Raw genomic sequence first — 14,225 nt, 5'->3', positions numbered from 1 at the left:
CTCAGATATGAAAATGAATTTCCCACTCACTCATACCTGAAACAGTTAACCAACTCTACTCCTTGCACACATTTACACTGAGTTAACACTGAACGGCGTTTGCGCCTAAAAGCACACTCAATTTAGACAGTATCACTGAAATTGTTGCTAGCACGTGCGCGATAAAAGCGTTTACACTCACTCACAAGCAATTTGAGGTGCTAAAAGTCTGAGAGTGCGCTGAAGTTGAGCGCACAGCTGATGGCAGCAGCACACGTTGGCGCTGGCAGCGACGCACGACGCTGACTCAGACGTTGCTTGTGATTGTCGGTTTTCTACAGCCATCCCTCTTACACATTTCACGAAGTGTTATAACTGTGATAAAAAACACAAACAACTGCAATGCTGCTTACAAAGTAAGACTTCGGACATGTGACCGTTGCGAGCCAACCGAGTCAAAGATACACCTACCTCCACCAAAGGATTCAGCAAGCGCGCTCTCTATATTGTACGCTCTAATGTAGCGCGCGAATGCGCAAACTCTCATCTCACAGAGCGCATGCAAAGTAGACGTGCGCTCTCTCCCTCTCTCTTTCGCTGTCGCAAACATATGCGAATACTTTTGCCACCCACAACAGCGTTGTTTTTCAATTGCGCAGCTCCGACCGTCATTCGTGCGTCCCTCTCCCTCCCTCCTACTGCATGCCATATGCATTGTTTACCGCCCGCTGCCTTCAGTTTTAACCCCCGTACGATTGCTTGTCATCAGCATCGTATCCTTATCACTCGACAGACAACCGAGCGTTTGCTGCCTATACCGATTAACGCACACAAACCACGAATGCCGATAGCTCGCAGCAGCGTCAGCACCCACTGCGCACGACTCCATCTTCGCGCTGCGATGCTGTGCCAAAGCACAGACTCCGGCAGGAGCAGCAGCAGATACTTAACTTCGTGATCGGGCGTTTATAAGCATGAGAAGTCAAAGGGCACCCAAAACGTAAGCGCACACAGCACGCAATGGACAGTTGAAGTTTGAAGTTTAACGCAACCAGTACAACGCACTACAGCGCCCCAAAGTAAACAACAGTTATAAAGTGCGTGTTAACCAAATGAACTGCCGCAACGCCTAAACGCATACTACAAAAAAACTGCAGTGTGTGATTTAGTAAGCGCATATAAGTAACCTACCACCAAGCGACTCCACCTCAAGAGGAAATCAAGTTTGTAAAGTTTTTGCCAACTCGATTTTGAATTATAGCGCTAAGTCGGTCGCTCGGTCAGCAAGTCATTTAGTCAATCAGCGACGACAACTTCGGCAAATCACACGCCAAACACTTCGGCTACTTGCGAGTACCGCTCGGCAATGAGCGCACTCCGAAGTTAGCGCTTCGTTGCCGCTCACCACTACCGAGGCGCAGCAACCCTCGCCGCAACCGCAGCAGCAGCGGCAGCAACTTTTCTGCGATGCTTCGTAGATGCGACTTCAAAAACCAGTCAGTGCAGTCGTTGGGCATTCTTCTGGGTCGCCAGTTGACAGCCAGTGCCATGGCCGTCGTCAGTTCAGTGCACAAAGTGCGTCAGTCCAAGTTGTACCTGGTGGCAGCTGTTGTTGCCAACATCAACACCAACACCAAACACACTACTAACACAAATAGCTGCAGTAATAGTCAAACTAATACCGCAACAACAATACAACAACGACAACAACCAAATAGTGACACAGTGTTTGACAAACAACGCAACAATATCGTAGTGCTGGCCGAATGTAACGACGAAGCAGATAAACGCGAAAACGACAACGACGACGACGACGAATTCGGCTGAAGGCTGTGAGGCGTGACAGTCGCTGTGCAAGCGACAACGACGACGACAAAATTCAGTGGCCTTAGTGACGGACAGTCAGACGGGTAGACGGCAGCATAGCACAACACATAGCATAGCATATAACATTGCATTGCAGTTGAGCATTTGGTGCATAGCGTAATTGTGTGTGCGCCTATAAGTAGTGCTCTAGTGAAGCGTTAACGCAACGAAACGCAAGGCGGCACAACGTAACGCATACAACACACATACAAAACGGGCTCAACAACGAGATAGTATTTAGTGAAAGCGCCAAGGAATCATGAATTTCATTGGTATGAATTGAAAATCATATATTTTTTTCTGTAACAATGTTGTCAGTGTTGAAGCAAACTATTTGTGCACTTTTGTCAAGCATTGTGATTGTTGGACTTGTCAAGTGATTTGAGGTAGCGTGTTTTAGTCGAAAGCTTTAGATTTTGTTACAATGAAAGTTTGGAAGAATCAATTCATTTTGCAAAAAACTAAATCTTTCTCAACGATTTTAATAGTTTCTCGAAATCCCAAAGATATTTTGAAATACAATTTAGCACCAAAATTAATTATACAGTTTGCAATAAGCTTTCACTTAATAATAGCAGAAAATATGTGATGAGAATTTTTCTCAAAACTATACTCCATAGTCGTATTTAAAATAAATAGCATGGTTTCATAGATTACAAAGTAGTCTTCCAAATCTTACTTTAAAAGGTGCAAATTTTCCGCCACTAAGCTTTTCTTAAACCTCATAACTACCAACTACTTCTTTCTCAAACTCAATTTCCAACTATTTTTGCGCACTGTCAACAATTTCACAATGGTTACTTGACCACTTTCTACAACTTAAACACCACTCAAAATCAATTTCATAATTTTTCCCACAACTTTACTGCGTCTACTACTAAATACATAACTACACGCTGTCTAAAACAACGCCACACACTTTCTACAAACACAACGTCTACGCTGAAAACAACTTTAATCAACAACAAAACGAAATGTAAGTGCTAAACTTAAGTATATTTTTAAAGTAAGAACAGAAATCAATTATCCAAAGCAGCCTAAATGTAGGCCACACATACGGCGTGTAAACGCTAACATATGTTACGTGTTTGGTGTGAATTTTTACATAATTTTCAAGCAGAAAACGCTACCTTAAGCAAGTAATGTGTGTTATAAGTGAAATTTATGAAATGTAATAAGAATTTGCCACTTCCTTGGAAGAAATTTTGCGGCGAAATTGCATTGCGACCGCTAAATTATGTAGCATACCTTTCGGCGACGCAAAATGCGAAAACGCAATTTCTCGCACGTAATTTAATATTTATTAGCAATTTATTGCCGAGTGCCGACTACTTACTACTAAATTAGCCTGTCTAACTGTGTTACTTAGTAGCGCATAAAATAGTAAAAATAAAATATATTTTTTTGCGTATGCCACACAAAGCTACATGTAAACACAGGCAGCGCGGCGGTACCATGTGACCGTTTGCGCTCATTTCGTGCACGTTTTTTCGCCATTATTGATTTTTTCTTGGCACAAATTTTCGCCTGACAATCAACGCAGCGCATTAAGCGAATATACGGCATGTATATATGTATATATTTATAACTGTAAATCTGTGTGTGTTTTATGCATTTTGGCATGCTACTCGCAAAGCAAGACGTGGCAAGTTTGGCTCGCTGTGGCGCTAAGACAAAAACACCATGGCAAAGGTTCAAGGTTCGTGCAAAAGTTTCGTGCAAAGTCTTTGGCGCCAGCAGCGCTAACTTTTGTGCTGCGCTTGTTTATTGTTTTCGCTCAACCCGTATTATTGTTGTGCATAAAAATTTTGCTTTATTTGTGGATTTCTTTGCGCACAAAACTAATGCTCATAATATAAAGAGAAAAAGAAAAACAGAAACAAGCAAAAAGTAAAACAGCAACAAAAGCTTTAGAAAAGTTGGTGCAAATAGCCAAAAGGCATTGCGAAAATCGTAAAAAAGCATATTTCAGATTTTTATGCCAAGGCAAATAAAGTATGCTTATGCATTGTAACATACCTTTAGGCGGATGGCACAAATTTTAATACAAAATCTCAAAAACTCGCTCAATTTCAGCCTATATAACAGATTAGATGCATATTTTTGTGCTAAGTAAAAGCAAAAGTGAAATATGCATATTTGTTGTAGCATACCTTTAGGCGCATAACAGAAAAAACTTGCAAAATACAATTTTTAATGCAAAATCACAAAAACTGCTTAATTTTAGCCTATATAACAGATTAGATGCAGATTTTAATGCGAAGTAAAAAAATATACGTATTCGTTGTAGCCTAACTTTAGGCGCATAGTGAAAAAATTTTGCAAAATAAAATTTTTAACGCAAAATCTCTAAAATTTGCTTGAATTTCTGCCTATCTAACACATTTGATGGAGATTTTAATGCGAAGTCAGAAATTATACATATTCGTTGTAGCATACCTTTAGGCGCATAACACAAAAAACTTGCAAAATACAATTTTTAATGTCTAAATCACAAAAATTTACATTAAATCTCAACTTATGTAACACTTCGGATGTAGAAAAATGCGCGCCTTTAATTGTCAACCACTTACACTCACCATTAAATACGGCATTTGTGTCAGTGTGCTAGTGCATAGTGGTTGGCCATAAAATTTTGGCAACTTGCCAAAAATTTAACTATTCCGAACTGCCAGCCAGCTGCGACCACAATGGCCGTTGTCAATGTCGCTTGCAGCGCTTGAAACATATTTCTTCTTTGTTCTTGTTGTTTGCTGTATGTTTCTAGCCTTGTGCCACTTAAATAATTTATGCAACACACAAAAGTTTTAGACACACACACACACATTTGATGGAATTTTGTACGTGCTCATGTGACTTTGTTTTTAGCTGCACACATCCATACATATATTCACAGCTAAAATTTGTGCTTTAATAGCAACAAAGCCAGTGAAGAGACAGTAAATTCATTGAATTCACTGTATATGTTACATGTGCTGTTAATAGGCATACACATAGTAATGTTATTTAAAGTTGTCTGTGTGCGCCCGAAAAGCTTGGCATTTAATTTATGTATGCTCTTGTGGCAGCAAACATGTTGAAAAGTATATTCGTGCTATTTAACTGTGGTCGCACATGTGTCACATGCGCACATAAATAATAGAGCGGCAAGCAACCCGAAATCGCTCTAATGTTAATAATTCAAAGACACACAAAATCGCTGATATAGTAGCTATTTACAATATTCATTCAGGCATTTATTTGTGCATATGTAATATGTGGAATTTCTGCTTTAATAGAATGTGACAGCAGTTATTATTGATTTGGTGGTCGGAGTAGCTTTTTGTTTAGAATAATAAATTTTTGATTTGTCTAAAAATGCACGAAAATTATGGTAGAATATGGAGTAAAAATACATCTGTATAGTTTTAGGCGCACACAAAATTTTCAATGGCTGATGATTTTTAATGCTATTTCATTTCCGCTTACTCATTTTCTGCTTTGGAAAAAAATTGTTGCGAAATGATGATCATTAAACATTTTCATATACAAATTATTTAAAAAGAGATATATATATATAAATGTCTAAACGCCTGAAAGATGCTACAAATTGGGCAAAGTAGTTAGTAGTAATTGATTTAAATATCTAGGACATCATATTCACTTTTAATATTCAACTAAGAGTAATATCTTAAAGAAAATTATAAATATATATATAAAACCTATTTTTGTATAATATTCATTTGTAGATCTTGTCTAAACATGACAAAATATGCATATAGATAAGTTAAACGTTAAGTTATAAAGTTTAATACAAAAACTATTTGAGATAAAGTCTCAAATATGGTCAACTGGTCAAATTTAAATAATATTCTTTTTTAAAATGTTTCACTCACTCATCTCAATAAGAAACGTCCTACAATTATACTTATTTGTTACAAATAAACCGAGCGCCTAAAAGATGCCACGAAAATAGCAATTAACCCTCGTTTGCTCCGTAATACTAAATAAAATTCAGTTTAGACTACGCATGAATATTAATCCTCTATAAAAGGAGCTTTATTATAATCCAAAATGCTCCAATCTTTCCTATTTTCACATTTAATGAGAAAAAAAGAAGAAGAAAAAAGCAAAAAATATCATTTCAACGTTTTTCAGTTCTTAAAATTCTTTACGATATTAAAAAAAATTATTATTATTATTATTATTTCTAAAATTGCCTTTACTAATTTTTCAAATTGTTTTAATCTTTTTCTGATCACTATGGTTTCTCAAATTTAATCATAAAACAAAGGAGCTGTAAATTAAAATTCATTTTCAAACTCGTCGAATTTCTAAATCCAACACCAAGCACCATTAATCCACACATTTCATCCACTAAAAACACAGAAATTTCGTCAAATAATTGCAATCAATGTAAACAATATTTTAAGTAAATAAAATTACAAATTTACAAGTTTGCGCGCCGCAAATTATGCAATGAATTTATACGCGACGCTCCAATGGCGTAAATTGAATTTGTTGTAGTGTAATTGTGGCATATGTGTTGGTTACATAACGAGCCCCAAATAATTTGTATTTGCGTATGCAAGCAATTTACAATGCAATTTTAATTGTCACCATTTTTGCCACATAATAAATGCGCACAATTTATTTACACACTACTATTTGCACTGATTTTGCAACGGCAAACTGCATTTTTTTTTTCTTCAACAGCGTCATGGCAACATTTTCATTGGTGCGCTCACACGGGTGTAAAATACGGCAGCTGGCCAAAATCGTAAATAATTCGATATTTTTGCTGAAAATTTGCATAAATTACTTTTCAATTCATCATTATTTTATTATTTGTTTTGCGCTCGTTTGCTGTAAAATATACATTTTGCATAAAGAATCGCATTGTTGGCGAGTTTTTTCTGCAATGATTTTTTTTGGGTTGTAGTGTAAATATTTTCAAAATTTATGCGAATTTTTTGTGGGTTCATAGAATTATTTATATTTTTTATAAATTCATTAAGCGCTGTTAAAATAATAAATTAGTTCTAAAAAAAATTTAAACTGAAATCCACATAAATAAAATAAAATTAAAATTTGTATTTTTAAGCATTACGCCTAGTTCACACTATGCCAAATTGAAAATATATTAAACAGCAATTTACTTCCTAAATCTTTTCAGTTCTTTAAGAGAGAGATGAGAGAGCCAAAAAATGAGTTTAAACCCTATATAAATCTAAATCTGAAACTAAATTATTTCTGTTATGAAATTGAGCAAGATTTATATGGTTAAATAGTAATATATTAGACCCTTAGGTTCCAACTGAGCAAGCCGCAGTCGTTTCTCCTTCTAATTTATATAACAGTGAGCTCTGCATATCATCGAATTTGATGAGTCTCTGACAGAATTATAGCTAGAGAGCAAAGTATGGGTTTCATAAATAACAAAAGACTGGCGAAGTCTCAATTTTCGAAAATTAGGAAAAGCTTTCAAAAGCTTTAGATATTAGTAGCTTGACTTTTGATAGTCACAAAACACAATTTGAGAGTCCAAAGAAAACTTGAATCAAAGCTTTAAATTTTATATAATTCAATCATTAAAAAGCTTTTCATACTACTTCAGAGTACTTGACGAAATCGTAACTTTGATTTTTAGTAGCTTCATCGCACTGAAATAGGATCATATTCCATTTAATTTATTTATTATTATTTTTTAGGTTTAAATAGTATGAAATTTAACAAAATTTAAAGCGATTAAACTTTAAACGAGCTTTTCATACTCTAATTACAATCCAATTGTCATTCATTCTAACTACATCCTAAATACATTGCTACTAATAGCCCATTAAATTGAATGTTAAAGCAATATAACGATATTAAATGGTAGCACAAATTGCGCTGCAATCGAAAACCAATCGAACGCATCGATGAAACACGCTTTAAATGCAACGAAAGCGAACGAGAAACCGAAAAACAAATCTACAACTATTACAACTAACATTGATTGCCAGTGGCACACATTTAACCGAAACGTTGCGGATCATTGCGATTTGCCAGCGTACACGTTTGTGCCGCAATGCATTTGCAACTTGCCAATGGCAATAGAACAACTAACAACAACAGCAACACGACGTACTTGACACAAGACGTGAGCTATGCAATCAACGCTGCCACAAGAGTTTTCGTGATGACGCCAAGCCAAACTAGTGGGGTTGTTAGTGGCTTATGTGCCATAGAGAGAGCACATACGAAATTGTATATATGCGAAATTCTATATCTAGATTTTGCAGGCGCTTGTAGTGCAAACACACAGGCACTCACAGCCATTCAAGCACATCCAAAAGTATTTGCTTGCCTGCTTTTTCGGCTCCGTTGCATTTGTATGTGCCACACATAAAAAATAGAAACAACAACAAAAATACTTGCCACATATTGCCTACAATGCCATGCACCATACAACTTGCCACAACTGAAGCCGTCGTCGCCGCCGAAAATTGCTGGCTTAGCTGCAAATTTGCATGCCCCAACTGTGGCAGCACTTGAGTATTTGCATTGTTAGTGGCGGCATTGATTGGCAGGCGCATTCGATTGCCATCGAATTTGTGTTTGCCACGACATATGTACTTACTTTGGCGTTGACATTGAAATGCGGCGCACGTTTGCTTATCTTTGCCAAAATTATAGCAGCAAATCTTTACTAGATATTTTATTTTTATTTTTATTGTTGCCACATGAATGTACCGAAATCAGCTATTGTGGTTGAACAATGAATGGAACATGACAGAAGGAGAAATGTATTTTGTGTACAATATTTATGTTTGCTATTTTTTTTCATGGAAACAAAAAATAATAAAAAATAAAATAAAAAGGGTTGCCACATGTTTAGAGTTTTAACTTATCAATAATATTAAGATTAAATAAAATTTCGAAATAAGAAACGCTATTTCAGTATCGAAAATAAATATTTATTTCGAATTAATCGAACTTCGAATTTTTCGAACATCGAATTTTTCGAACTTCGAATTTTTTTTTTAATTAAAATTTTTCAAACCTCAAATTTTTGGAGTTGCGAATTAAAAAATTTTTCATTTCTATTAAAACAATTTTCAAAAAAAAAGTCTCTCAGCAACATTTTAGTACTTCCAACTAATGAAACAGCAACTCTGAAATCACGGCTATTACTTTTAGCGCTACAACATTATAAGTGCTTTACTTAGTTCAACAGTGAATAACTTAGAAATAAATACTTGCAAAGACCTTGCGCCATTTTTAGAGCGATCTAATCGCCTGTTTACCAGTATATCACAGTTAAAACGAAGTTTAGCAACATTTTTACGACAGTTTCATTTACTGCACTCAAAAGCTGCTGACTAACGCCGTGACATTTAGTTAAAAACTCATCGAGCGGCAGCTACAACCACTGGCTAGCATTTATTACGAGCGTAAAAGCAACTTTGCAATGCAGGTAATTTAGCCAGAGCTAAAACTGCGCGCTGCCCGAAAGTCAAAAAGGCACACGACAAAGTGCTGTCAAACCCGGAAAGCGCGCGCTTGGAAGGAGGAAATAAAAGCGTTACATTGCATTTCCACGTTTAGTTAGTTAGCGAAAAAGTGCGAACGAAACTTAAATATGCGTGAGTAGTAAAAGCGAACGCCAGCGCCGCATTACAAGCTGTAAACTTTAATTAAACGTCGCGGCGCTCAGCTGCGCGCACCGACCCAAAAAGCGCACAGGCAAAGTTCCAAGCGCTCGCTGACCACAGTGTGTCTCGCGCACACATCTCAAACTTAGCGGTGCGGCAGAGATTTGGCGTAAAGTGCCAGCGAAAGCGCTTGGCAGCTCAGCACAAAGTTTTCGCAACAAATTTACATTTATGCAGCGAGTGCGCGCAAACAAGCGCAAGAAGCGTAAAGAAGCGCAACCAAAGTACAGTTCAGAAAGTAATTTTTACGCTCATATACAAAATGTACAACATCTTCGCTTTGGCAGCGGTGCACAGCTGTTGGCAGCAGGTGTTGCCTTGGCTTGCCTTGTCTTGAGTTGGTACACCAGTGCGTATGATGAACAGTTTGTTGATTGGCGCGTACTTATTTTCTTGTTTCATGTACTCTACTTGCAGCGCTGTGGCAAGTGGTAAACATTTGCTGATGCATTGTTGACAGCAATGGCGATGGCGATGGCTCCCGGCGGCTATGGGTTAGTGCAACTAACAAACTTAAACAAAGCGCTTACAGCTAAGCAGAGTGTAAACAATTTGACTGACAATGCAATTTGTGCACCGAAATGTGCGCAGTTTGTTGAGTTCAGGGGTTGTTGAAGTGTTGTCAGCTGAAGAATTGTGGAGGAAATTGGACCGCTTGAGTTATTTTTGTATTTTTTATTTTAGTGTTTTGGTATCTTGTAACAATGAGATAGTATATGAAACTCGAAAGTAGAAGCACTGCATACATATATATACATATACTCAGATTATTGATGGAAAGCTATGAATAACTATTATTTATTACGTTATTGAATCACGAACAAGTTGTATAACATAAAAATATATTTCCTTCAAGTTCCCAATGCTTAAAATATATGCTTCCTAACGAAACATAAATCCTTTAAAGAAGCCTTAATTGCTTGCCACTTCAACTCTTCTAATCCTTAGGAAACTATTCTTGACAACCACTTCTGCTTCTTACATAAACTTACTTTATCTACTTATTTACTTTATATATTCTACTTTTATGTTTTCACTAAGTCACATTTAATAGTTACTACCGACACTTTTTAGAATTCTTCAACTAAGCTGAAAGCTTGTTTAGAAAACTTGCAAGTATTGTTCAACTAAACCAGATTTAATGTGACTAAATGGCGTAAAAAAATAAAAAACATGCAAAAGCACTAAAAAAGTACAGTTAGTTGTTACCAATTTCAGTTTAGTGTTAACTTCTGCATAATTATGCACTTTGTGTGGCATTGCATTGAAATGGAATTATCATTATAATAGCAAATAGTTGCACTTACTAATTTTCTCGAGTTTATCTAAATGTATGCATTTATTTTGCTCTTCTGCGTATTAACAATTATAACTGCTTTAATTCCTTGCTCTACTCGGTTTTCCGATGCGCAGATTACAGTTGGTAATTACTGTATTTTTTCCCAAATAACAGTAATTTCTTTTCTCTCTCTAACATTCACTTTCATTTCTATTATTTTCTTCTACTGGAATTTCCACTTCTGCGCTTAGTCTTAATGCACTTGTGTGTATTTGCGCATTTTTTCATTGTTTTTGTACATGCAGTTATTGTTGCAAATTCCATTGGGACTAACAGTCACATTCAGAGAAAAATTAAGCTGACAATGAAGTGACTGACAGTGAACAGCAGATTGCTCTTGGTGGTGATGGGAAAGGAATTAGACTATGATTATAGCAATAATGTGACGAATATTTACGAGCATGTATTTTTTAGTGAAAGCTAAAATGGGTTAAAATACTTGTACTAAAGATTCTACTCACAAAAGTAAGAAAAATATTTGGGTACATTTTAGAAAATTAAAAAAAAAAAAATATGTAAACTGTTTAATTTGTAGTCTACAAAAATTTACCACTATTTTTAAAACTTTTCTAAAATAAAATTATAATTATATTTCCTGTTTTTATAATTTAAACCGATTTTGTATTAAAAATGTAGCAAAAATTAATTTTCTCAACTCGTATCAAAGTAATGAAATTCAACTAAACCTCTACTTGATTATCGATAAATATCGAGTATCGATAATATGGGTTATGGATAAATATCGATAAAAATATTTTTATATTTTTATGAAGAAGACTTATTTTCGGGTTATTTGAACTTTTATTCAAACTCAATCAAAACCTCAGTCACTTCTCAAAGCCATTTCGTAATTGTGAGGTTAGGTAAATAGTTGTTAAGTGTGAGAGAACAAATTTACGTATACCGGTTGAAAGTAATAGACATTCAGAGAATAAAAACACTAACTAGAAAGTATATGAGGCACAAGTTATTGTGGGAAAAAATTATATTGAAAAAGAATTATAATTTATAAAAATTAATTTTTTTTTAATTTTAACTTTCCTTTTCCTATATTTTACAAAAATTCGTTAAAATTTTAACTTATACAAAGTTTTGTAGTTGTAATAAGCCAATCACACGTATCAACTCTCAATCAACGGAGCTAATTTGATGAAAAGTTCAACATGCACTGCATTGTTAAAGAGAAGCCACAAACAAAGCTTTGCAGTCAATTACAATAAAAAGCTTGTAAAATAGTCAAAGAGCTGATGAACTGCCAAATCGTAGCATGTGGCAAGGCAATCTGGCCCAAAAAGGTAACAAGCATGCTTGAATTGACGTACTACAACACACTACACCAACGCAGCAATCAAACAGCCTGTCGAACAATCAAGCTAAATGGCAGCAGAAGCAACAAAGTACCTGAGCATTTACGATTTTTCAGCGTTAAAAACAAAAAATAAAAGCTTGAATGCCTTTGCACGGCAAGTGAAGTGTAGCACAATACTTTTCCTCACTTTCGTGCCTCACACTCCTACGCATCTACGGCGCTCAAATGCCAATAAAGTCGGTGTGGCCACAACAGCGTTGTGCCACCAACATTGTCATATTTATTAACTATTATATAATACGATATTGACAAGCTGACAAGCGAAATGCGGCAGCGAAGCATACCAACCAACGCCAACCAACAACTAGCGACGGTATGGCAAGCAGCAATTTGCTTTAGCCATGCTGTCACTATTTATGGCATACAATTACGGTAGCTGTTGTTGTTGTTGTTGACTACATTTATTGTTCGATGTGCACTTTGGTGTGCATGGCAATCACTCATTCATGCAGCAAAATGTCGATTGCACGTCAAACGCATAGCAATGTGGGGTCGTAGAAAGCGAAAAACAACAACAAAACAGTAATCGTGAGTGACAGCAAAGGTGAGCAGCCACAAGAGTTGCAACTGAGCGGCGAAAGTTTTCAAGCAATAAATTGGCAATAAAGTGTAACCGAGTTAACTCCCAAAGAGCTAGTCAGCAACTGACTCTAGGTTGCCTAAAGTGCTGCATGCCTTCTTGTACACTTTCCTGCTGCCTTGCCTCATCGCACTCAAGTCAACTGAGCTGGAAAGGAAAGTGATTGAGTTGCCATAAGGTGGAGCAAAGCATAAATGTACTACAAAGCGCAGACGGCAGCAAAGCGGTTGTAACAACAATGTGACAATGTTGGTTGCACAGCAAATTCTTGTTGTTGTTGGTGATTTCAAAAAGCAATTTTACAACAGCCGCCATATAAAGTAAAGTATATTAAACTGACAGCCACAGTGAATTATAACAGTAAACGACAATAGCAATAATGGCAGTTAAAAGTTGTAAAACAATGACAACAAAAACGACGCACAACAACAACTACACACATACATGTGGGCTGTGCACTCATTTTGTACGTGTATAGAGTTGGTCAGTGCGTATGAGTAACCACTGTGTTGCTAAGTGCACTTAACAACCCAACACACCCGCTTCTAAGCGCTCAATGCACACAGGCCCCTCGTGCTTTGGTCGAAATATTGCTTCAACGAAACTTTCCCACTAATTTGGTTTCGATATTCTCCAATGAACTTTCTTCTGCTTGCCACAAAGTGCCTGTGTCAGCTGTGCAAGCGTAATTCGTCAATTGCTTGCGGTTTGTCAGCGTCAGAGCGTCACAGTTGAGTTCTAGTGGGCGAATCCACTTATTTTGTTTACCGGTTAGTCTTTTCAACCCACCCACAGTAAATTTTTCGTTAAATTTTTAATGTCTCGAAATGGGGATGATTCCTGCTGCCATTCGCTTTAACTGACAAACAATGGCAGGAGTTCATGCGAACGCATGCAATGTTGTTGTTTCTTACATATATTTTTGTGATTGCCTGCAAATCGCTATCTACTTTAATGACGCTGGTCAATGCCGTTATTTTAGTTGCAGTCGTGCAATTGCCCATTAAAATCATTTCGAAGCGCTTTAAGTCGGCTCAGTGCGTTCGAGCTTTTCAAAGGTGTTGCGTGATTTTCGTAAAATGATGCAAGGTGTGTTGTTTAATGGGAAATGTGCTTAAAAAATGTTGTTTCTTATGATAAGTAGATTTTAAAATATTTTTTTATAGAACTTTGTATATGACTTCTGGTGGTATACTAAAGTAACGTTAATTTTTATTGATCTTCTTGAAAATATTAATATTGGTTAAAATGTTAGTACAACAACTAGCAGTACTGACAAGTGTATATCAGGACTAAGAAGCATCGATAAAAAACATACAGAATATAAACCATCATACTTTCAATATCCAATAACGACATTTAAAAGTGAGAACCGAAAATAGATTGATTTAAGTTTCTTAAAAAAATAAAAAAAAA

General features: G+C 36.2%; 1 protein-coding gene across 10 annotated transcripts in view; it reads left to right on the top strand.

The window, feature by feature from the left end:
- The window catches only part of LOC105211906 (complexin), a 290,240-nt gene that overhangs the window by 229,265 nt on the left and 46,750 nt on the right, over positions 1 to 14,225 (top strand). Inside the window, exon 1 of one of the 10 annotated variants that reach the window (XM_029040000.2) lies at positions 1,067 to 2,117. The exons of 8 other annotated variants lie outside the window; for them this stretch is intronic. In XM_029040000.2, coding sequence (XP_028895833.1) covers positions 2,105 to 2,117 — 13 coding nt within the window. In that variant the 5' untranslated portion in view covers positions 1,067 to 2,104. Of the gene's footprint in view, positions 1 to 1,066; positions 2,118 to 14,225 lie in introns of those variants that run through there. One more of the 10 variants, XM_011183597.3, reaches the window with a different exon arrangement.

This window comes from Zeugodacus cucurbitae, chromosome 2 (genome assembly GCF_028554725.1).
Source record: "Zeugodacus cucurbitae isolate PBARC_wt_2022May chromosome 2, idZeuCucr1.2, whole genome shotgun sequence".
In the NCBI taxonomy this organism is placed as follows: domain Eukaryota; kingdom Metazoa; phylum Arthropoda; class Insecta; order Diptera; family Tephritidae; genus Zeugodacus; species Zeugodacus cucurbitae.
Note: the sequence above shows the minus strand (reverse complement) of the source record. Positions and strands in the feature narration are given on the sequence as shown.